The 21,948-nt window shown below is 42.1% G+C and overlaps 2 protein-coding genes across 6 annotated transcripts in view; both read left to right on the top strand.

Annotated features, from left to right (window-relative positions):
* Positions 1-8,360, top strand: part of LOC311142380 (phospholipase D2-like) — a 57,648-nt gene extending 49,288 nt beyond the window's left edge. For all 3 annotated transcript variants that reach the window (XM_084178028.1, XM_084178027.1, XM_084178026.1), the window contains exons 22-24: positions 6,694-6,847; positions 7,521-7,638; positions 7,788-8,360. In XM_084178028.1, coding sequence (XP_084034154.1) covers positions 6,694-6,847; positions 7,521-7,638; positions 7,788-8,012 — 497 coding nt within the window. In that variant the 3' untranslated portion in view covers positions 8,013-8,360. The remainder of the gene's footprint in view (positions 1-6,693; positions 6,848-7,520; positions 7,639-7,787) is intronic.
* A 3,248-nt stretch (positions 8,361-11,608) lies between these two features.
* The window catches only part of LOC311142065 (misshapen-like kinase 1), a 46,646-nt gene continuing 36,306 nt past the window's right edge, over positions 11,609-21,948 (top strand). For all 3 annotated transcript variants that reach the window (XM_084177623.1, XM_084177624.1, XM_084177625.1), the window contains exon 1: positions 11,609-12,637. In XM_084177623.1, coding sequence (XP_084033749.1) covers positions 12,581-12,637 — 57 coding nt within the window. In that variant the 5' untranslated portion in view covers positions 11,609-12,580. The remainder of the gene's footprint in view (positions 12,638-21,948) is intronic.

Below are 21,948 nucleotides of genomic sequence, written 5' to 3'. Positions count from 1 at the left end.
CTGGAGGAAACAGGTACAAAAGTATCTACAGTAAAACGAGTCCTATATCGACATAACCTGAAAGGCCGCTCAGCAAGGAAGAAGCCACTGCTCCAAAACTGCCATAATAAAGCCAGACTACAGTTTGCAACTGCACATGGGGACAAAGATCATACTTTTTGGAGAAATGTCCTCTGGTCTGATGAAACAAAAATATAACTGTTTGGCCATAATGACTGTCGTTATGTTTGGAGGAAAAAGGCTGAAGAACACCATCCCAACCGTGAAGCACGGGGGTGGCAGCATCATGCTGTGGGGGTGCTTTGCTGCAGGAGGGACTGGTGCACTTCACAAAATACATGGCATCATGAGGAAGGAAAATTATGTGGATATATTGAAGCAACATCTCAAGACATCAGTCAGGAAGTTAAAGCTTGGTCGCAAATGGGTCTTCCAAATGGACAATGACCCCAAGCATACTTCCAAAGTTGTGGCAAAATGGTTTAAGGACAACAAAGTCAAGGTATTGGAGTGGCCATCACAAAGCCCTGACCTCAATCCTATAAAACATTTGTGGGCAGAACTGAAAAAGCGTGTGCGAGCAAGGAGGCCTACAAACCTGACTCAGTTACACCAGCTCTGTCAGGAGGAATGGGCCAAAATTCACCCAACTTATTGTGGGAAGCTTGTGGAAGGCTACCCGAAACGTTTGACCCAAGTTAAGCAATTTAAAGGCAATGCTACCAAATATCAAATTGAGTTTATGTAAACTTCTGACCCACTGGGAATATTATGTATTAAATAAAAGCTGAAATAAATCATTCTCTCTACTATTATTATGACATTTCACATTCTTAAAATAAAGTGGTGATCCTAACTGACCTAAGATAGGGAATTTTTACTAGGATTAAATGTCAGGAATTGTGAAAACTGAGTTTAAATGTATTTGGCTAAGATGTATGTAAACTTCCGACTTCAACTGTAGATGATTGTTGAGTTGCGAATGTCTGAACGAGAGGCCAAGCCAGGCATATGGCAATATTTTGGACAATATTTGTGTCTCCCCTTTTTGTTGGCCTATTAGATCGTTGCAGACAACGTCATTTTTATTGATCTGTTTGTCAGTTAGCAAAGTATAGGCCACCCTGTAATTTTTGTTGTATTATAAAAGATTATGCAAATGTTTCCAGTCATATAAAGTATAGTAGAATTGCATGAAATGTTTTTATAAAAGGCCACATTTTTCCTGTGAAAAGAAAGGGTAAGAAATGTATCTATTATAAACTGGGTGGTTCGAGCCCTGAATGCTGATTGGCTGACAGCCGTGGTATATACCACTGGTATGACAAAACATGTATTTTTGCTGCTCTAATTACGTTGGTAACCAGTTTATTAACATTTACATTTACGTCATTTAGCAGACGCTCTTATCCAGAGCGACTTACAAATTGGTGCATTCACCTTATGATAGCTAGTGGGACAACCACTTTACAATTTTTTATTTTTCTATTTATTTTTATTTTTAGAGTATATTTAAAATTTGCCACCATTTGGGTGCCAGAGCAGCGAACAGTTTTGACTGGGCCAGCAGGCCAGAGGTGGAAGAACCGTTTGGGTGTAGGGACTGATCCGAGCCTGAAGGTAAGGAGGTGCCGTTCCCCTCACAGCTCCGTAGGCAAGCACCATGGTCTTGTAGCAGATGCGAGCTTCAACTGGAAGCCAGTGGAGTGTGCGGAGGAGCGGGGTGACGTGAGAGAACTTGGGAAGGTTGAACACCAGATGGGCTGCAGCGTTCTGGATGAGTTGTAGGGGTTTAATGGCACAGGCAGGGAACCCAGCAAACAGCAAGTTGCAGTAATCCAGACGGGAGATGACAAGTGCCTGGATTAGGACCTGTGCCGCTTCCTGTGTAAGGTAGGGTCGTACTCTGCGAATGTTGTAGAGCATGAACCTACAGGATCGGGTCACCGCTTTGATGTTAGCGGAGAACGACCGGGTGTTGTCCAGGGTCACGCCAAGGTTCTTTGCAATCTGGGAGGACACAACGGAGTTGTCAACCGTGATGGCGAGATCATGGCGCGGGCAGTCCTTCCCCGGGAGGAAGAGCAGCTCCGTCTTGCCGAGGTTCAGCTTGAGGTGGTGATCTGACATCCACACTGATATGTCTGCCAGACATGAAGAGATGCGATACGCCACCTGGTTACCAGAAGGGGGAAAGGAGAAGATGAATTGTGTGTCATCTGTGTAGCAATGATAGGAGGGACCATGTGAGGATATGACAGAGCCACCTGGAGAGAATAGGAGAGGGCCTAGAACTGAGCACCAGTGGAGAGAGCACGTGGTGCGGAGACAGATTCTCGCCACGCCACCTGGTAGGAGCGACCTGTCAGGTAGGACGCAATCCAAGAGTGAGCCGCGCCGGAGATGCCCAACTCGGCGAGGGTGGAGAGGAGGATCTGATGGTTCACAGTATCAAAGGCAGCAGATAGGTCTAGAAGGATGAGAGCAGAGGAGAGAGAGTTAGCTATAGCAGTGCGGAGAGCCTCCGTGACACAGAGAAGAGCAGTCTCAGTTGAATGACCAGTCTTGAAACCTGACTGGTTTGGATCAAGAAGGTTATTCTGAGAGAGATAGCAGGAGAGTTGGCTATATTAGGCTATAGACGGCACGCTCAAGAGTTTTGGAGAGAAAAGAAAGAAGGGATACTGGACAGTAGTTGTTGACATCGGAGGGATCGGTTGTAGCTTTTTGAGGAGGGGTGCAACTCTCGCTTTCTTGAAGATGGAAGGGACATAGCCAGTGGACAAGGATGAGTTGATGAGCGAGGTGAGGTAAGGGAAAGGTCTCCGGAAATGGTCTGGAGAAGAGAGGAGGGGATAGGGTCAAGCGGGCAGGTTGTTGGGCGGCCGCCATCACAAGTCACAAGATTTCATCTCGAGAGAGAGGGGAGAAAGAAGTCAAAAGCATAGGGTAGGGCAGTGTGAGCAGGACCAGCGGTGTCATTTGACTTAATAAATGAGGATCGGATGTCGTCAACCTTCTTTTCAAAATGGTCATCCACAGAGGGGGAGGAGGGAGGAGGGAGGAGGGAGGAGGGAGGGGGAGGAGGAGGAGGATTCAGCAGGGAGGAGAAGGTGGCAAAGAGCTTCCTAGGGTTAGAGGCAGAGGCTTGAAATTTAGAGTGGTAGAAAGTGGCTTTAGCAGCAGAAACGGAGGAAGAGAATGTAGAGAGGAGGGAGTGGAAAGATGACAGGTCCGCAGGGAGTTTAGTTTTCCTCCATTTCCGCTCGGCTGCCCGGAGCCCTGTTCTGTGAGCACGCAATGAATCGTCAAGCCACGGAGCAGGAGGGGAGGACCGAGCCGGCCCGGGAGGATAGGGGACATAGAGAGTCAAAAGATTCAGAGAGGAGGGTTGAGGAGGCAGAATCAGGAGATTGGAAGTAGAAGGATTTAGCAGAGGGAAGAGGAGAGAGTAGCGGGAGAGAGAGAGCGAAGGTTGCGACGGCACATTACCATCTGAGTAGGGGCAGAGTGAGTAGTGTTGGAGGAGAGCGAGAGAGAAAATGATACAAAGTAGTGGTCGGAGACTTGGAGGGGTTGCATTGAGATTAGTAGAAGAACAGCATCTAGTAAAGATGAGGTCAAGCGTATTGCCTGCCTTGTGAGTAGGGGGGGGGACGGTGTGAGGGTGGTCAAAAGAGGAAAGGAGATGAAAGAAGGAGGCAGAGAGAAATGAGTCAAAGGCAGACGTAGGGAGGTTAAAGTCACCCAGAACTGTGAGGGGTGAGCCATCCTCAGGAAAGGAACATATCAAGGCGTCAAGCTCATTGATGAACTCTCCAAGGGAACTTATAATAGCAATAAGGAATCTTGGGGGCTATATGGCCAATATACCATGGCTAAGGTCTGTACCCAGGCACTCGGCATTGCATTGTGCATAAGAACAGCCCTTAGCCGTGGTATATTAGCCATATACCACACCCCCTCGGGCCTTATTGCTTAAATATAGCCTAGTCTAGGCCTATTCCACTACACGCTGCATTGAACGGTCTTTTTGCAAACAGTGTTTGAGTTATGAGCTTCAGCCCCTCGCCATTTGAGTGACAGCTAGCAAGATGCACACACAGCAGAGAGAGAGAGAGCAATGATGTGGTGCACATATCTGCACATGTGACGTAGTACACAATATCCGAAGACCACTTTTGGCTCGTGAGTGCTACTTTCAGAACTATTGGCTAAAAAGTATACAAAAGTACTGGAGAATCTCCTTTAAAGAATAGGTCAAATCAAATCAAACTTTAAATGCACTTTTAAATAACGTTTGATATTATTTAGTCCTATTCTTTAACATTTTCTCTGTTAAACCTACCCTTTTGAATGAATTTGACAACAACAGTGAATCTATTTAATTATTAAGAGATCTCTCTAATAATTCTCGTGATAGCACATTGGTAGTAGTTTGTGACAAATCAAAGTTAAGCAGGGCTTGGTTAAAACCCTTGATGGGAGACCAAACGGATAGCTATAGATAGATCAACTTTCCAGTAGGAGGTGCTGCGCAGCATATACAGTGGGAAGAACAAGTATTTGATACACTGCCGATTTTGCAGGTTTTCCTACTTACAAAGCATGTAGAGGTCTGTAATTTTTATCATAAAAAAAATCCGGAATATCACATTGTATGATTTTTAAGTAATTAATTTGTATTTTATTGCATGACATAAGTATTTGATACATCAGAAAAGCAGAACTTGGTACAGAAACCTTTGTTTGCAATTACAGAGATAATACGTTTCCTGTAGGTCTTGACCAGGTTTGCACACACTGCAGCAGGGATTTTGGCCCACTCCTCCATACAGACCTTCTCCAGATCCTTCAGGTTTCGGGGCTGTCGCTGGGCAATACGGCCTTTCAGCTCCCTCCAAAGATGTTCTATTGGGTTCAGGTCTGGAGACTGGCTAGGCCACTCCAGGACCTTGAGATGCTTCTTACGGAGCCACTCCTTAGTTGCCCTGGCTGTGTGTTTCGGGTCGTTGTCATGCTGGAAGACCCAGCCACGACCCATCTTCAATGCTCTTACTGAGGGAAGGAGGTTGTTGGCCAAGATCTCGCGATACATGGCCCCATCCATCCTCCCCTCAATACGGTGCAGTCGTCCTGTCCCCTTTGCAGAAAAGCATCCCCAAAGAATGATGTTTCCACCTCTATGCTTCACGGTTGGGATGGTGTTCTTGGGGTTGTACTCATCCTTCTTCTTCCTCCAAACACGGCGAGTGGAGTTTAGACCAAAAAGCTCTATTTTTGTCTCATCAGACCATATGACCTTCTCCCATTCCTCCTCTGGATCATCCAGATGGTCATTAGCAAACTTCAGACGGGCCTGGACATGCGCTGGCTTGAGCAGGGGGACCTTGCGTGCGCTGCAGGATTTTAATCCATGACTGCGTAGTGTGTTACTAATGGTTTTCTTTGAGACTGTGGTCCCAGCTCTCTTCAGGTCATTGACCAGGTCCTGCTGTGTAGTTCTGGGCTGATCCCTCACCTTCCTCATGATCATTGATGCCCCACAAGGTGAGATCTTGCATGGAGCCCAAGACCGAGGGTGATTGACCGTCATCTTGAACTTCTTCCATTTTCTAATAATTGCGCCAACAGTTGTTGCCTTCTCACCAAGCCTATTGTCCTGTAGCCTATTCCAGCCTTGTGCAGGTCTACAATTTTATCCCTGATGTCTTTACACAGCTCTCTGGTCTTGGCCATTGTGGAGAGGTTGGAGTCTGTTTGATTGAGTGTGTGGACAGGTGTCTTTTATTCAGGTAACAAGTTCAAACAGGTGCAGTTAATACAGGTAATGAGTGGAGAACAGGAGGGCTTCTTAAAGAAAAACGAACAGGTCTGTGAGAGCCGGAATTCTTACTGGTTGGTAGGTGATCAAATACTTATGTCATGCAATAAAATGCAAATTAATTACTTAAAAATCATACAATGTGATTTTTGTTTTAGATTCCGTCTCTCACAGTTGAAGTGTACCTATGATAAAAATTACAGACCTCTACATGCTTTTTAAGTAGGAAAACCTGCAAAATCGGCAGTGTATCAATTACTTTTCTTCTGACAGTGGATATAATGTTGAAGATCTGACATGGTTTCAAAGGTACAAACTCAACATATTTTATACAAGGTTTGTCTATGTTGAACATTTATTACCATGATGACATAATCCTGTGGTTGCAATTTCACCCTCAAAACATCAGTTTATGTTGATCACTTTTTTCAATTCCAATCTATTTTCCAAGTAGATTTCATGTCAAAATACGTTGAAAGATTACGTTAAAACAAAGTTGATTCAACCACTTTGTGCCAAGTGGGATGGCTCCATACTATGATATGATTATAATTACACTGGGACTAGGTAGGGTAATTATGGTGCTCCTCTCAGCTAGATAGGAGTCCTTGAAACACAGGAAAATGGTTTTGTAAACAGTGTTTTTTGTTAACCTTCCATCTTCCCCGACTTGGTATTAAGAAAGTTTGCTGCTACCAACTCACATACTTTATTGTAAGCAAGTCACTGCAGAATCTATGGCCATCATCACTGATATTAGTACTGTCACTACACTCTCCTCTTTGCTCTCTCTTTCTGTCTCTGGCTCTGTCTCTTTCCTCTCCTATCCGGTTTCTATTCCCTCCGCTCTCTGTTCTCCCTCCATCCAGGCTCGGCCAACATCAATGACCGCAGTATGCTGGGCAGCCGGGACAGTGAGCTGGCTTTGCTGGTGGAGGATGAGGAGAGGGTCCTCTCCATGATGGGGGGAGAGGAGTACCAGGCCGGACCCCTCACTTTGGCACTGCGCAAAGAGTGTTTCAGGTCAGGACTATGGAAAATATGTCAGTAGGGTCCATACACTTCTGCACTCTCTGTGATTTTACATTCAGTTAGTTCACTGATAGAGAGGTTTACTGAGTTTGAGGGGTATAGAAATTATATATCTGGGGTGAACCTGGGTGTGTTTGGACATGAAAGGGTTATCCCCTCTGCAGAAGTGAATCACTTCTCATGAGATGAACAACTCCCACATAGTCATCCTTATGTTAGTGAGGGAGGGGGTAACCAAGGTCCCTACACTGACATACTAATAACGATGACTGCACTACTAGTGGATGGATCTATTGATTAGTAATTGTTGGCTTTTGTGATGCACTAAAACTGTCCCTTAGAGTCCTAGACAGAATATGCATACGCTTCACAGAGCTTGCCTGAAGCCTATTATGCCAGCAGAGCTATTAGTTTTGGCTCGAATCAGCAGCTACCAAGTATATCCTCTAGTTTCCAAGGGAACCATCTCAGATGACAATATTGCGCAAGCGTGGTCGTCATTCTCCGTATGAAGGAATTCCGTTTTTTGAAATGTGAATTTGTGCACCAACCTTTACTCAGATGCTGTATTACGAACTGTCACTCTAGCAACAGTTTGAATGTGCAGTTAATGTAGCTGTTTGGCAGTAACTGACTTACAAGTCTATGTGCATGTGCTTCCCAGGGTGCTTTTAGGAGCCGATTCTGACCCCAAGATCGATATTGATGACCCGATCAGCGATCAGTTTTTCTTGTTGGGATGGAACACGACAGCAAAACTGAATGCTAAGATTTATGACAAGGTATAAATGGAAATGAATAGGACTAAATGCTATGTTTGGATCTCTTTCATGTGCATAGTTATTCATCTCTCTTTCCCTTTAACCTCCCTCCCTGTCCTCTCTGCTACTCACCTTTCCCCTTGGCTGTTCCTTCCCTTTACCTGGAACAGGTCTTCCGCTGCCTCCCCTGCAACTCTGTCCACAGCATGAGGGAGCTGAAAGAGCATTCAGGCATAGAGCGCCTGTGTGACACAGACCCCCAGCAAGCTAAAGAGGAGCTGGAGGCCATCAGGGGGCTACTGGTCCACTTCCCCCTCAACTTCCTGTCAGAGGAGAGTCTGCTCCCCCCACTGGGCAGTAAGGAGGGCATGGCTCCTACGGGACTCTGGACATAAGAGTACCAGGCTACCAGCCACAAGGGCCAGGATGACACTGAAAAATCCCAGTACAGCAGGGAAGACCTTTATAGATTTGTATCACCTTCGCCAGATTCCACTCCATTGTTAATAAAAAGATTGGAACAAAATGTATTCTAAACTCACCTAGCTAAAAAACACTAACTGATGTGTCTACAAAGAATGCAATTAGATGCAAGATTTTTACATAGCTGTTGATACAGAGTGGATTTTAACTCTGTTAAAACGGTCAAACATTTAAAAACACACCAGATGATAATGTATCCCAGGGTTCCCCAACTGGCGGCCTGCAGGTGATTGTATTTGATCCCCCCAAGTTTTCTGAGCAAATAAATAAATAAAATATATATTTATTTTATTTTATTGTTGGAAACAAAAGACTGTAAAAACATTAGCAAATCAGCTCCAAGTGATTTTAATTTTGGAAATATTTTCCAAGGTATTCCCACGCATAATAGAGAGATGTACACTGAGTGTATAAAACATTAGGAACACCTGCTCTTTCCATGACATAGACTGACCAGGTGAAAGCTATGATCCCTTATTGATCTCACTTGTTAAATCCACTTCAATCAGTGTAGGTGAAGGAGGAGACAGGTTAAAGAAGGATTTTTAAGCCTTGAGACAAATGAGATGTGGATTGTGTGTGTACCATTGAGGGTGAATGGGCAACTTCCTTTGAACGGGGTATGATAGGGGCCAGGCGCACCAGTTTGAGTGTGTCAAGAACTGCAACGCTGCTGTTTTTTTTAATGTTAAACAGTTTCCTGTGTGTATCAAGAATGGTCCACCACCCAAAGGTCATCCAGCCAACTTGACACAACTGTGGGAAGCATTGGAGTCAACATGGGCCAGCATCACTGCGGAACACTTTCGACACCTTGTAGAGTCCATGCCCCGATGAATTGAGGCTGTTCTGAGGGGAAAAAGGGGGTGCAACTCAATATTAGGAAAGTGTTCCTAATGTTTTGTACACTCAGTGTACATGATTGTATACAAATGTAAGCAAGGTTTAAAATGATTATGTTTTTGTCAAATGTTATATCTGTTTGGGCTTCTTGTGGTCAATATACAGTCTACAAATGTATTTGTAATTATGTTCCTGCCCCCTGACCATCTGCTAAAGGAAAAAATGGCCCGCAACTGAATCTAGTTGATCCCTGATGTATACTAACACATTATGAGACTTTTATGGGCTCCAAGTGACTTTGAGACATGGCTATTTGAAGGATTACCACTGTTTTAATGTCAAATGTAAATTTTTATGACATTGGATCATTGCCACACTCAACTGACCAAATTTGTTTGTTAATATAATAATGAACCTGAGTATTTCCTTTTTTAAAGGTCTTAGGTACGAGTCCGCCATTATAGAACATAACAGGAACAGAATGCCACTGTATGAGATGCAGGAGGAGGAATGGAGATCAGAAGTCAAGAGTCTCAGATGATTTAGGAACATTGCGTACATTTATTGTTGCAAGGTTGTGTGGGTGGATAGCTCTTCTCTCTCTCTCTCTACGTCTCTCTCAGCCTCTCTCTCCCTCTGCTGCTCTCTCCCTATGCCTCTTTTTCTCTCTCTCTGCCTCTAGCTTCCACTCTCAATGCAGTGCCAGCAAATCTGTCAGAACATTTGTGGTTGTTATGGTGACGGTTATAAAGAGCTGACTAGATTGTGGCCGAAAGAGGAAAGGACAGATGAGCGATAGACTGAATCAGACAGAGGTATATGAAAATAGGCAATGACAAAAGAGGAAGGCAAAGGACCATATGAGGGGCATGCGGTGAATAGAGGGGAATGAGAAAGATATTCAGGGGGTGCTCCTGGCTTGCTTTAATTGTTGCTTATTTTTGCTGTCACCATGCCAACCAAGTGAATTATTGTTACTAACTTACCCTGTTGTCAGTGGTCCAGAACATTCCACTACATTTTGAGAAAGGGGAGCAAATATATTTATTTTTTTGTAAAGCACAGTTTCTAATCTGGGATGGGATGAGTAACTTTTTGACAGTTTTGATCAAGGAAAAGGTGACTCACTGAAATAGTAACATTTATTTAGTGATACTACTTCTACCACTACTACAGGTGCTTTTAGCAACTCGGGTGTGTTTACATACACTAGTGTTGCTTTTAATTGTATTGGGTTGCACAAAAGCAGTTGGTGGGAAGCTAGAAGTTAAATACAATTCAATTTCAACTTACTGTGGATATGTGCAGGACAGTTGGTAGTTATTAAGGGGGGAATTTGACACAAAATATCTAAAGGATCATATTATTAAACAGACTTTCCAAACGTGGGTCTGTTGCTGACCCACTTCCTCTCTGCTTACCTCATGTCAAAATAAAAGTCCACCACAAATTATTACTTTTTGTCCACATATGGAGCACATGCAGGACTTTTTATTTTGACACGAGGTAAGCAGAGAGGAAGTGGGTCACATTTGGAAAGTCTGTTTAATAATACGATACTTTAGATATTTTGTCTCAAATTTCCATTCCCACCAATACAATTGAATGCATCGCTAGTGTATGTAAATATACCCGCATTGCTAAAAGCACCTAGTACCACTACTACTACTACTACTACTACTACCAGGCCTACTACAACTACTTTTGTTTAGATTTTTGCATTGGTTTCACATTTTCATTTCACCAACATCATTGCTTTTTTACTAAAATTACATTTATAATTTTTTTGCGCCATATATGTTGATTATATTCACCACACTATGTTATGTTGAATCTTGAAAGAAGGGGAGAGTTGTAGCTCTTTAACATTTGAATAACCTTTATATGAATGAAGTATTTTCTACTTATTTTTAAACCGTGTAGGCCAAACTTTCACTATGTTTTTAAACATTTTAATGTGCATTAAATGTATGTATGCCTGCAACCTGGACTCAGGGGTAGACGTAGCATAGTAATCTAAAATCTGGGACTCAAATTAGTATGATATTTTACATTTGGTATGGTATGTATTAATTTGTGGATGTCCATCATTTCATATATGTTACAAATGCAAATGTTCAATACATATGTTATGAATTCCAATTGGTTGTGGCTAACGTTAGCTAGGTGGCATCCACCCGACCAACCACCCACCTTTCATATTTGCTTTAAATAACCTGTCTTATGTAACCGTACTAAACATAACATATCATACTGAGTGTCCCTGATTTTCGTTTACTATTTTACGTCTAGTCCATGAAACCAGCCTGATCACTTATCACTTAATTATTAGAATAACTAGGCTATAGCCTATAGGCTTTTATTTTTCCAAATTGTCATGTGTACGAATGTAGCTATATCTTTAACATTTAATAAACATTTTTATAAGTTTTAATGTGAACAGTATTAGTTCATTTGCCTCTGGTTTTTGAGTCATGTCAATCCATTTGTGATTGTCCCAGTCAGCCAGGTAAACACTAGGCTAGCTACAGGCCAAGGCAGCAGTAGTATGCATGTTTACTGATCCTCTCTCAGGTAATTTGTCCCCGATGCAGTACCGTAGCACTCTTCAGAGTAGGGAGTGGGAAGAGAGAAAAAAATAGTAGAGGAAAGGGTGTTGTGTGTGTGTGTTTATATATACAGACACTTGCTATAAAGGGACGTCATAGCCGACCATACAGACGAACAGGGCTAACGTTACCAAAACATGGCGAGGAAATAGTTTATGCACTATATGTGTCGGGAAATTACTTGGATGGTATCAACTATACTCCTAACTAAAGTATATATTTAGAAGTACGAACCAGCTCCAATTCGTACAATTGGGTCCGTACAGAAACTGCTTGTTTTTTTTCCACCGTCGGTACAGGCATTGCAAGGCGCGATCAGTGTCAACGCGAAAGGAATGAAAGTTTGTGTTCAGATATCGAATGTCGGACATTCGTCGTAGCTAGCTGGCTAGCTAACTACATATCATATACTGAGCGCGCCATTTGCTTGATACTTCATTTGTGGAACATTTGAAGTCTATGCAGGACGGAAATTGCGAGCAGCTATAATGCAAGCTTCAAAATAAATCTTATTTTTGATTTGTGCGTGGGTAGCTAGCTTGCTAGATAACGTTCTCAGCCTGACAGCTCTGCTGCGGACTACCTTTGCTTTGTATTATTGCGCTGTTATTTAGCCAGCAGCTAGCTATCTAGCTACTTATTCTAACTTTTGTTTCATCTCACAAACATAATTGTATCGTGTAGTTAAAATTCAAAGTATTTGTCGACGACCTCGTTCGAATTGTCATGCAACATACGCACCAATATTCCCAAAATGAACGCATAGAGTGCAGCACAAGATTGGGTCTCTGTCACGCAATGGGACTAGCTTGCTAGCTAACTGCGTTTCGCCTTGCCGTTTTTGCGTCCGGTTGTTTATGTTAGTTAGCTATCTAGCTACTGTAAGTTAGCAAGTAAAGTCTCATAAGGTACCCCCATATCTGTCTGATTGGGACCTGACAGCGCAAGACACAGCTAAATTAAACATTGGGCCACCTGGATTTTCTACTGGCTGCTACTTTTTGTGCTAATTTACTACTTTTGCCAGTATGTCCGAAAACGCCCCCACACGAAGCTTGGATGACATCGACCTCGCAGCTTTGAGGGTAAGTACAGCGCGTGCTAAAGCTTCACTGATGATTGTCATTTTTGGAAACTTGTAATGACTAGTTGTCAGTCTTGAGGTGCTTCCATCTATAGCTAACGTTCTATTTAGGTTAAATGGCCAGTTGTGGGTTAAGGACATATCATTTTAGAGCTTTTGTTTAAGATAATCTTATTAGCAAGCAGTATTTGCATAGGGAGAGGCTATACGGACATTTAGTGCCTAAATTGATGACGTTTGTCGAGTGGAGATGTACTGATTAGGTTCAGTCAGTCGTCCAAATCTGTCCACGCCAAACTTGGTGCAAAACCACGCCCATGAGAAACCTAGCAACATTTAAAGCCGCGCTGATTGGTCAGAGTTCAGTTGTTCACTGTGACGAAGTAAAGGCGCGGGAGAGAAAGAATCCCAACCAAATCAAAACATTGTCAGCCATAACTTGCATTTCCCGAATTTGGATATGAAGTTGCATTGAACTATGTATCTTTTTAGTGAGTGATTGCAGCCAGTCTAACTGACCAGATGGATAGCATCGACATCATGGATAGTTGCGTTGTTTTTGGAGGTCGCTAAGCTGTGAAGACAAGTGTCATCGCTAGTTTACAACGCTGATTGGGCTGAAGCTGTCTAGTAGTGTGCGTTGTCTAGCGTTAGCTTAGTGTGGTTATGTAAGTGTTTAAGAAAAGACTATTTTAGGCTGGGTTTCTGTATAGCACTTTGTGACATCTGCTGATGTAAAAAAGGGCTTTATAAACACATTTGATTGATAGACTATTGAGAGACTTCGTTTTTGTGCTAGTTGCATAGCTAGCTCTAGCTAAATGGGCAAAGCAAGTTCCATTGATTCCCAATTACTGACAATCATGTAATGTTAGCTACTGTATCTACAGTCACTTGTTGCTTGCCTTCCGTTTAACTCATTTCAAATGAGGCCGGGAAACTGTGCATCTCCCATGATTCCTGGAATGGCAGGCACCATCACACTCCCTATTTGCACTTTCTTCCTCTCAGGTGCATTTACTTCCAGTTACAGGGAACGTCAGAACTCTGACCAGTCAGCGAGGCTTTGAATGTTGCTAGGTTACCCGTGGGCGTGGTTTTGCACCAAGTTTGGCTTGGATAAAAAGGATTAGGGCTGACCCAATTTAGTCCTGGACGATTGTTTGGTCGATAGGCTGTTGGTCGACCAAGAGTTCTTTAGTGGAGCAGTAGCAAAAAAACTATCATGGTGTAGAAGAAACCTGTCTGATTCGCACTGAGTGGACTGACCCATTGTGGAGTGGACTGACCCATTGTGGAGTGGACTGACCCATTGTGGAGTGGACTGACCCATTGTGGAGTGGACAGACCCATTGTGGAGGCCGTGGGGATGGCACAGTCCATAAGAACAATGGTGCAACACTAATAAAAATATGATTATTTTATAACATGCGCTTTCTCCCTCATTGGATAGCGGTCGTCATCCACGGTTCTGAAACACATCAGTGCGCTGTTGAATTGGCGCCTTTTCCTAGATCATGTTGCTATGTGCATAATAGCAAAGTTAACCAGCATATTGGTGTTGAGAACAATGCGGCGGAGGCAGCAGCAGAATGAGATGAGAAAACAGCCCTTGCCTTATTATCTAAGAAAAGTGAGGAGAGAGGAAACCCCAACTTAATTAGGTCTATAATCAATAGTCTAACTGTTAAATGTGCCTGGCTTTATAAAAAAAAGACAGATCCTGCTTCTGTTGCCTGTTTGAGTGTTTGTTTAGTAGCCTACTGATTCCGTGAGCACCAAGCCTCACGCAACGGCATGTCAAGTAAACAATTTCAAAAATTAGGCTGTTTTTAATCGTTGCTTTGCTGTAATAAAGGCTTTACACTTTTTTCCCCCCGTTAGAATAGCGGCTCTGGTAATATTTATAATTTATTTAGTGTTTACACTGTTCCAAATTGTCTGGAAAATTATATTTATAATAATAACGCTCCTTTTTCTTGATCTCCTTCTTATTGTTGTTATTATTATTATGATGATCATTATAATAATAAGTGATATCATTATCATTAATAGGCTTAGTATAGCAGCCTTGTATAACCACCATCGAGCTGTAGACCTAAGAGCACATCCTGTTTAGTCTTGATACCGTAACTTACTAAGGCCTATATTTCAATACTTCTATAGGCTACTGTATCAATCGATCATTAATTAGTTAATGTCATCACACCGCATACGAGTCGTTCATGATTTGAAATGCAATCAAGCATTTAAATTTTAAAATAAAATAAAGTGAGCCTTGAATAATTACCTTAAATAAACTGTTCCATTTCGGAAATTGCATTCACAAATTAATGTGACAGTTTTAAGTCTTTGCTGTAATAAAGGCGTAACAAAAAAACGTTACAGACTCTCTGGTATGCTTACACTTTATTTTGTGTTTACATTGTTCCAAACGGTCAGAAATTATATTGTAATATATACAGCACCTGTTTGGCATACATAAAATGCAAGCAGCACTTGCTCCTTACCTTATTATTGTTGATCTCTAGTATTTTCCACAACTAGTCACATTTATTCCACACATCTGATTTTGCCTTTACCTCCTGAGCAACCTGTAAATATTCCCTCATTTTGAGTGTATTTGTCACATCCTCTGCATCCATTTGGCTGTCACGTGTTACGGTGTTCAGAGTTTGTTATAACCAATTTATTGATGTGGGGAGATTTGGAAAGCCATAGTCAGTCAATAATACTTGTACGAAAGGTTTTATCTTTAGCTCACAATCTGTGGATACTATACAATTTAGAAAGGTTCTACATTTATATAAAACATCACAGCACAATTGAAAAATATATGGCACATGAAAACCAAACGAGGGTGGTCTATGGTGATAGATGGGAAGGGCTGAGAGTGGCTGGGGGGTGGGATTAAAGAGTTTATGTTTGGTAATGTATTATTGTTATGTGATTGCTTTATATAAAAGTACCATGTACAGTACCAGTCAAAAGTTTGGACAAACCTACTCATTCAAGGGTTTTTCTTTATTTTTTACTATTTTCTACTTTGTAGAATAATAGTGAAGACATCAAAACCATAAAATAACACATATGGAATCATGTAGTAACCAAAAAAGTGTTAAACAAATCAAAATATATTTTATATTTGAGATTCTTCAAAGTAGCCACCCTTTGCCTTGATGACAGCTTTGCACACTCTTGGCATTCTCTCAACCAGCTTCATGAGGTAGTCACCTGGAATGCATTTCAATTAACAGGTGTGCCTTCTTAAAAGTTAATTTGTGGAATTTCTTTCCTTAATGCGTTTGAGCCAATCAGTTGTCTTGTGACAAGGTAGGGTTGGTATACAGGAGATAGCCCTATTTGGTAAAATACCAAGTCCATATTATGGCAAGAACAGCTCAAATAAGCAGTGAAATGACAGTCCATTATTACTTTAAGACATGAAGATCAGTAAATCCGGAAAATTTCAAGAACTTTGAAAGTTTCTTCAAGTGCAGTTGCAAAAGCCATCAAGCGCTATGATGAAACTGGCTCTCATGAGGACCGCCACAGGAAAGGAAGACCCAGAGTTACCTCTGCTGCAGAGGATAAGTTCATTGGAGTAGGTGTGTCCAAACTTTTTACTGATACTGTATGTAAAATGTCTATGTACAATGTATGTATACAGTGGGGAGAACAAGTATTTGATACACTGCCGATTTTGCAGGTTTTCCTACTTACAAAGCATGTAGAGGTCTGTAATTTTTATCATAGGTACACTTAGCAGGTAGCAGCAAACTTTCTTAATACCAAGTCGGGGAAGATGGAAGGTTAACAAAAAACACTGTTTACAAAACCATTTTCCTGTGTTTCAATTACTCCTATCTAGCTGAGAGGAGCACCATAATTACCCGTCCCAGTGTAATTATAATCATATCATAGTATGGAGCCATCCCACTTGGCACAAAGTGATTGAATCAACTTTGTTTTAACTAATCTTTCAACGTATTTTGACATGAAATCTACTTGGAAAATAGATTGAATTTGAAAAAAGTTATCAACATAAACTGATGTTTTGAGGGTGAAATTGCAACCACAGGATTATGTCATCATGGTAATAAATGTTCAACATAGACAAACCTTGTATAAAATATGTTGAGTTTGTACCTTTGAAACCATGTCAGATCTTCATCATTATATCCACTATCAGAAGAAAAGTAATTGATACACTGCCGATTTTGCAGGTTTTCCTACTTACAAAGCATGTAGAGGTCTGTAATTTTTTATCATAGGTACACTTCAACTGTGAGAGACGGAATCTAAAACAAAAATCCAGAAAGTCCCCCTGCTCAAGCCAGCGCATGTCCAGTCCCGTCTGAAGTTTGCCAATGACCATCTGGATGATCCAGAGGAGGAATGGGAGAAGGTCATGTGGTCTGATGAGACATAAATAGAGCTTTTTGGTCTAAACTCCACTCGCCGTGTTTGGAGGAAGAAGAAGAATGAGTACAACCCCAAGAACACCATCCCAACTGTGAAGCATGGTGGTGGAAACATCATTCTTTGGGGATGCTTTTCTGCAAAGGGGACAGGATGACTGCACCGTATTGAGGGGAGGATGGATGGGACCATGTATCGCGAGATCTTGGCCAACAACCTCCTTCCCTCAGTAAGAGCATTGAAGATGGGTCATGGCTGGGTTTTCCAGCATGACAACGACCCGAAACACACAGCCAGGGCAACTAAGGAGTGGCTCCGTAAGAAGCATCTCAAGGTCCTGGAGTGGCCTAACCAGTCTCCAGACCTGAACCCAATAGAACATCTTTGGAGGGAGCTGAAAGTCCGTATTGCCCAGCGACAGCCCCAAAACCTGAAGGATCTGGAGAAGGTCTGTATGGAGGAGTGGGCCAAAATCCCTGCTGCAGTGTGTGCAAACCTGGTCAAGACCTACAGGAAACATATGATCTCTGTAATTGCAAACAAAGGTTTCTGTACCAAATATTAAGTTCTGCTTTTCTGATGTATCAAATACTTATGTCATGCAATAAAATTAATTACTTAAAAATATTACAATGTGATTTTCTGGAATTTTGTTTTAGATTCCGTCTCTCACAGTTGAAGTGTACCTATGATAAGAATTACAGACCTCTACATGCTTTGTAAGTAGGAAAACCTGCAAAATCGGCAGTGTATCAAATACTTGTTCTCCCCACTGTTTGTAGCAGAAAAGCTGTAAAAAACAAAAAAGATATGTGTCCTGGATGGGTTAATAAATAAATAAATAAATATTGATGTGATTATGATATGCTATAGGCACGGCCTGCCTGCTCATTAGGCAGGATCAAATCAAATCACATTTTATTTGTCACATACACGTGTAGCGGGTGTAGCGAAATGCTTGTGGTTCTAGCTCAGACAGTGCAGTAATATCTATCAAGTAATATATAACAATTTCACAACATATATACAGTGAGGGGAAAAAAGTATTTGATCCCCTGCTGATTTTGTACGTTTGCCCACTGACAAAGACATGATCAGTCTATAATTTTAATGGTAGGTTTAGTTGAACAGTGACAGACAGAATAACAACAAAAAAATCCAGAAAAACGCATGTCAAAAATGTTGTAAATTGATTTGCATTTTAATGAGGGAAATAAGTATTTGACCCCTCTGCAAAACATGACTTAGTACTTGGTGGCAAAACCCTTGTTGGCAATCACAGAGGTCAGACGTTTCTTGTAGTTGGCCACCAGGTTTGCACACATCTCAGGAGGGATTTTGTTCCATCTCCAAGTCATTAAGGTTTTGAGGCTGACGTTTGGCAACTACAATGGTGTTCTTGGGGTCATAGGTAGCATTCCTCCTCCTCCAAACATGGCGAGTTGAGTTGATGCCAAAGAGCTCGATTTTGGTCTCATCTGACCACAACACTTTCACCCAGTTCTCCTCTGAATCATTCAGATGTTCATTGGCAAACTTCAGACGGCCCTCTATATGTGCTTTCTTGAGCAGGGGGACCTTGCGGGCGCTGCAGGATTTCAGTCCTTCACGGCGTAGTGTGTTACCAATTGTTTTCTTGGTGACTATGGTCCCATCTGCCTTGAGATCATTGACAAGATCCTCCCGTGTAGTTCTGGGTTGATTCCTCACCGTTCTCATGATCATTGCAACTCCACGAGGTGAGATCTTGCATGGAGCCCCAGGCCGAGGGAGATTGACAGTTATTTTGTGTTTCTTCCATTTGTGAATAATCGCACCAACTGTTGTCACCTTCTCACCAAGCTGCTTGGCGATGGTCTTGTAGCCCATTCCAGCCTTGTGTAGGTCTACAATCTTGTCCCTGACATCCCTGGAGAGCTCTTTGGTCTTGGCCATGGTGGAGAGTTTGGAATCTGATTGATTGCTTCTGTGGACAGGTGTCTTTTCTACAGGTAACAAGCTCCCTTTAAGAGTGTGCTCCTAATCTCAGCTCGTTACCTGTATAAAAGACACCTGGGAGCCAGAAATCTTTCTGATTGAGAGGGGTCAAATACTTATTTCCCTCATTAAAATGCAAATCAATTTATAACATTTTTGACATGCGTTTTTCTGGATTTTTGTTTTGTTATTCTGTCTCTCACTGTTCAAATAAACCTACCATTCAAATTATAGACTGATCATTTCTTTGTCAGTGGGCAAACGTACAAAATCAGCAGGGGAAAAAATACTTTTTTCCCTCACTGTATATGGAAATATTTTGGCTACAGACAGGATGATGTTGACCAAAAACAGGTACTTTGTCGAGAGTGCCTTACAATTTTTGCCATAACACGAGGCAACAGGACCAATTTGTTCAATCATTTAAGGCGGCACCACAAATCTTCGTATGACGAGTGCAAAGCATCTCAATGCCCTCCAAAGCAAAAAATCTATTTCGGATGCCTTTGCCAGTATTACACCATACGAGAAAGGTTACAAACGGCAGAGAGAAATCACAGATTCAATAACATTTCACGTCGCCAAAGACATGGTACCAATTAACACGGTTACCAAAGAGGGTTTTAAAAACATGATCCGGTCACTTGACAAGCGGTATGTAATGCCATCACGCAAGTATTTTTCTCAAGTTGCCATCCCAGAGTTGTACGAGAAATGCAAGGCACAAGTTGAAACAGAGCTGTCACAAGTGGAATATTATACAGCAACAACGGACTTGTGGTCCAGCCGGACAACGGAGCCCTACATAAGTCTGACCGTACACTTTATTAATGAGGACTTCCACCTGAAAAGTCGCTGTTTGCAAACTGCATTTTTCCCAGAGGATCATACATACATCCTGTATTTTTTAATATCACAATATATATCGCAGAAAAACAAAATATCACAATGTCAGTTATTTCCAATATCGTGCAACCCTAGTATATACATATGAGATGAGTAGTGCAAGATATGTAAACATTATTAAAGTGACTAGTGTTCCATTTCTTAAAGTGGCCAGTGATTTTCAATAGGCAGCAGCAGCCTCTAATGTGCTAGTGATGGCTATTTAACAGTCTGATGGCCTTGAGATAGAAGCTGTTTTTCATTCTCTCAGTCCCAGCTTTGATGCACCTGTACTGACCTCGCCTTCTGGATGATAGCGGGGTGAACAGGCAGTGGCTCGGGTGGTTGATGTCCTTGATGATCTTTTTGGCCTTCCTGTGACATCGGGTGCTGTAGGTGTCTTGGAGGGTGGGTAGTTTGCCCCCGGTAATGCGTTCGGCAGACCGCACCACCCTTTGGAGAGCCCTGCGATTGCGATACCAGGCGGTGATACAGCCCGACAGGATGCTCTCAATTGTGTATCTGTAAAAGTTTGTGTGGGTTTTAGGTGCCAAGACGGATTTCTTCAGCCTCCTGAGGTTGAAGAGGCTCTGTTGCGCCTTCTTCACCACACTGTCTGCGTGGGTGGACCATTTCAGTTTGTCGGTGATGTGTACGCCAAGGAACTTGAAGCTTTCCACCTTCTCCACTGCGGTCCTGTCGATGTGGATAGGGGGTTGCACCCTCTGCTGTTTCCTGAAGTCCACGATCATCTCCTTTGTTTTGTTGACGTTGATTAGGTCAAAAGTATGACAATGTAATGAGACGGACACTTTTTACATCATGCAGGTTCTCAGATCAAATAGCCTAACCTAAATGGCTCTCAATCAAATACAAAATGAGCTGTTATGTTAACAAAGCAACATATCCTAAAAACAGGACAGGTCAAAGTAAAATTGACATTATGGAACGGACAATCACAACTGTTGTACAGGAGTTTCACCCCATTGTCATGATCAGTGGTTTACATTTTTCTATCCGTACATTTTTGACAAGCTGATCAAAGCGAAAAATAAAATACTTCTGCATTTCTCACTGTGTAAACACATTGCAAATAGGCTCGTGATAACTCCTGATAAAGTTGGGTAGCTGATATTCAGAGCTTAAATAGCCAAATTGATTAGTCACAGGAACCAGGACTAATAAAGCCAGTGCAATGGCCTGTTTTACAAATGGTGGGCCTACCACATGGATGGGCATTCATAAAATCCCATTGCAGGCTGACATGGTAGGCTACACCCTAGTAAGCACGAGCCCAACATCTTTTGGATGTCTGATTTTGGTCCTGTCTGAACGTCTTTTGGGGGGGTTTTACAAACGGTAGGCTTACCACATAGATGGGCATTCATAAAATTCAATTTCAGGTAACACTGTAGGCTACACCTCAGTAATCACGGACTGACGGCGACGCCTTTTGGACATATTTTTTTTTGGGTGCAGTTACTGTCTGGACCTGCCTTGATTTGGGCCAAACATAGACATCTATAAATGACTTATTTTCAACTTTCATTCAGAATCGAAATTGAACCTGATTTCAACGTCTGGAAAATATGTATTTTTCAACTTCCGGAAAATATGCCTTTTCAGTGTCCTGGAAAATAATATATTTTAAACATAAGGAAAATACCTTTTCACCTTTCATTCAGAACCTAAATTGAACCTAACTTCAACGTCTGGAAACGTAATTTGGCTTACTGGGACTATTAAACCTCTCGGGGCAGCATTTTTTTGTCTCGCCAATGGTGGCAGAACGTTAAAGACCCGCCCTGGCTATAGGTCAGGGGGAGGTCGGGTAATGTAATTATGTGCACGAGCACAAAACACCACATCTGTAATTTTTGGCCAGTCCGAACCTGCCATGGCAGTACGTTTTACATGGCAGGAGAGTAACAATTTCAGCCAGAATAACCTACTGTTATTTTTGGCGAACTCCAATGTCCTCTGATAATACTAGTCCTGTGCGAAATGACATCCCTGTGTTTTGAGAGA

Source organism: Coregonus lavaretus, assembly GCF_964263955.1.
Source record: "Coregonus lavaretus genome assembly, chromosome: 15".
In the NCBI taxonomy this organism is placed as follows: domain Eukaryota; kingdom Metazoa; phylum Chordata; class Actinopteri; order Salmoniformes; family Salmonidae; genus Coregonus; species Coregonus lavaretus.
The sequence above is the reverse complement of the archived record's forward strand: the minus strand, read 5'-3'. Positions and strand labels throughout refer to the sequence as shown.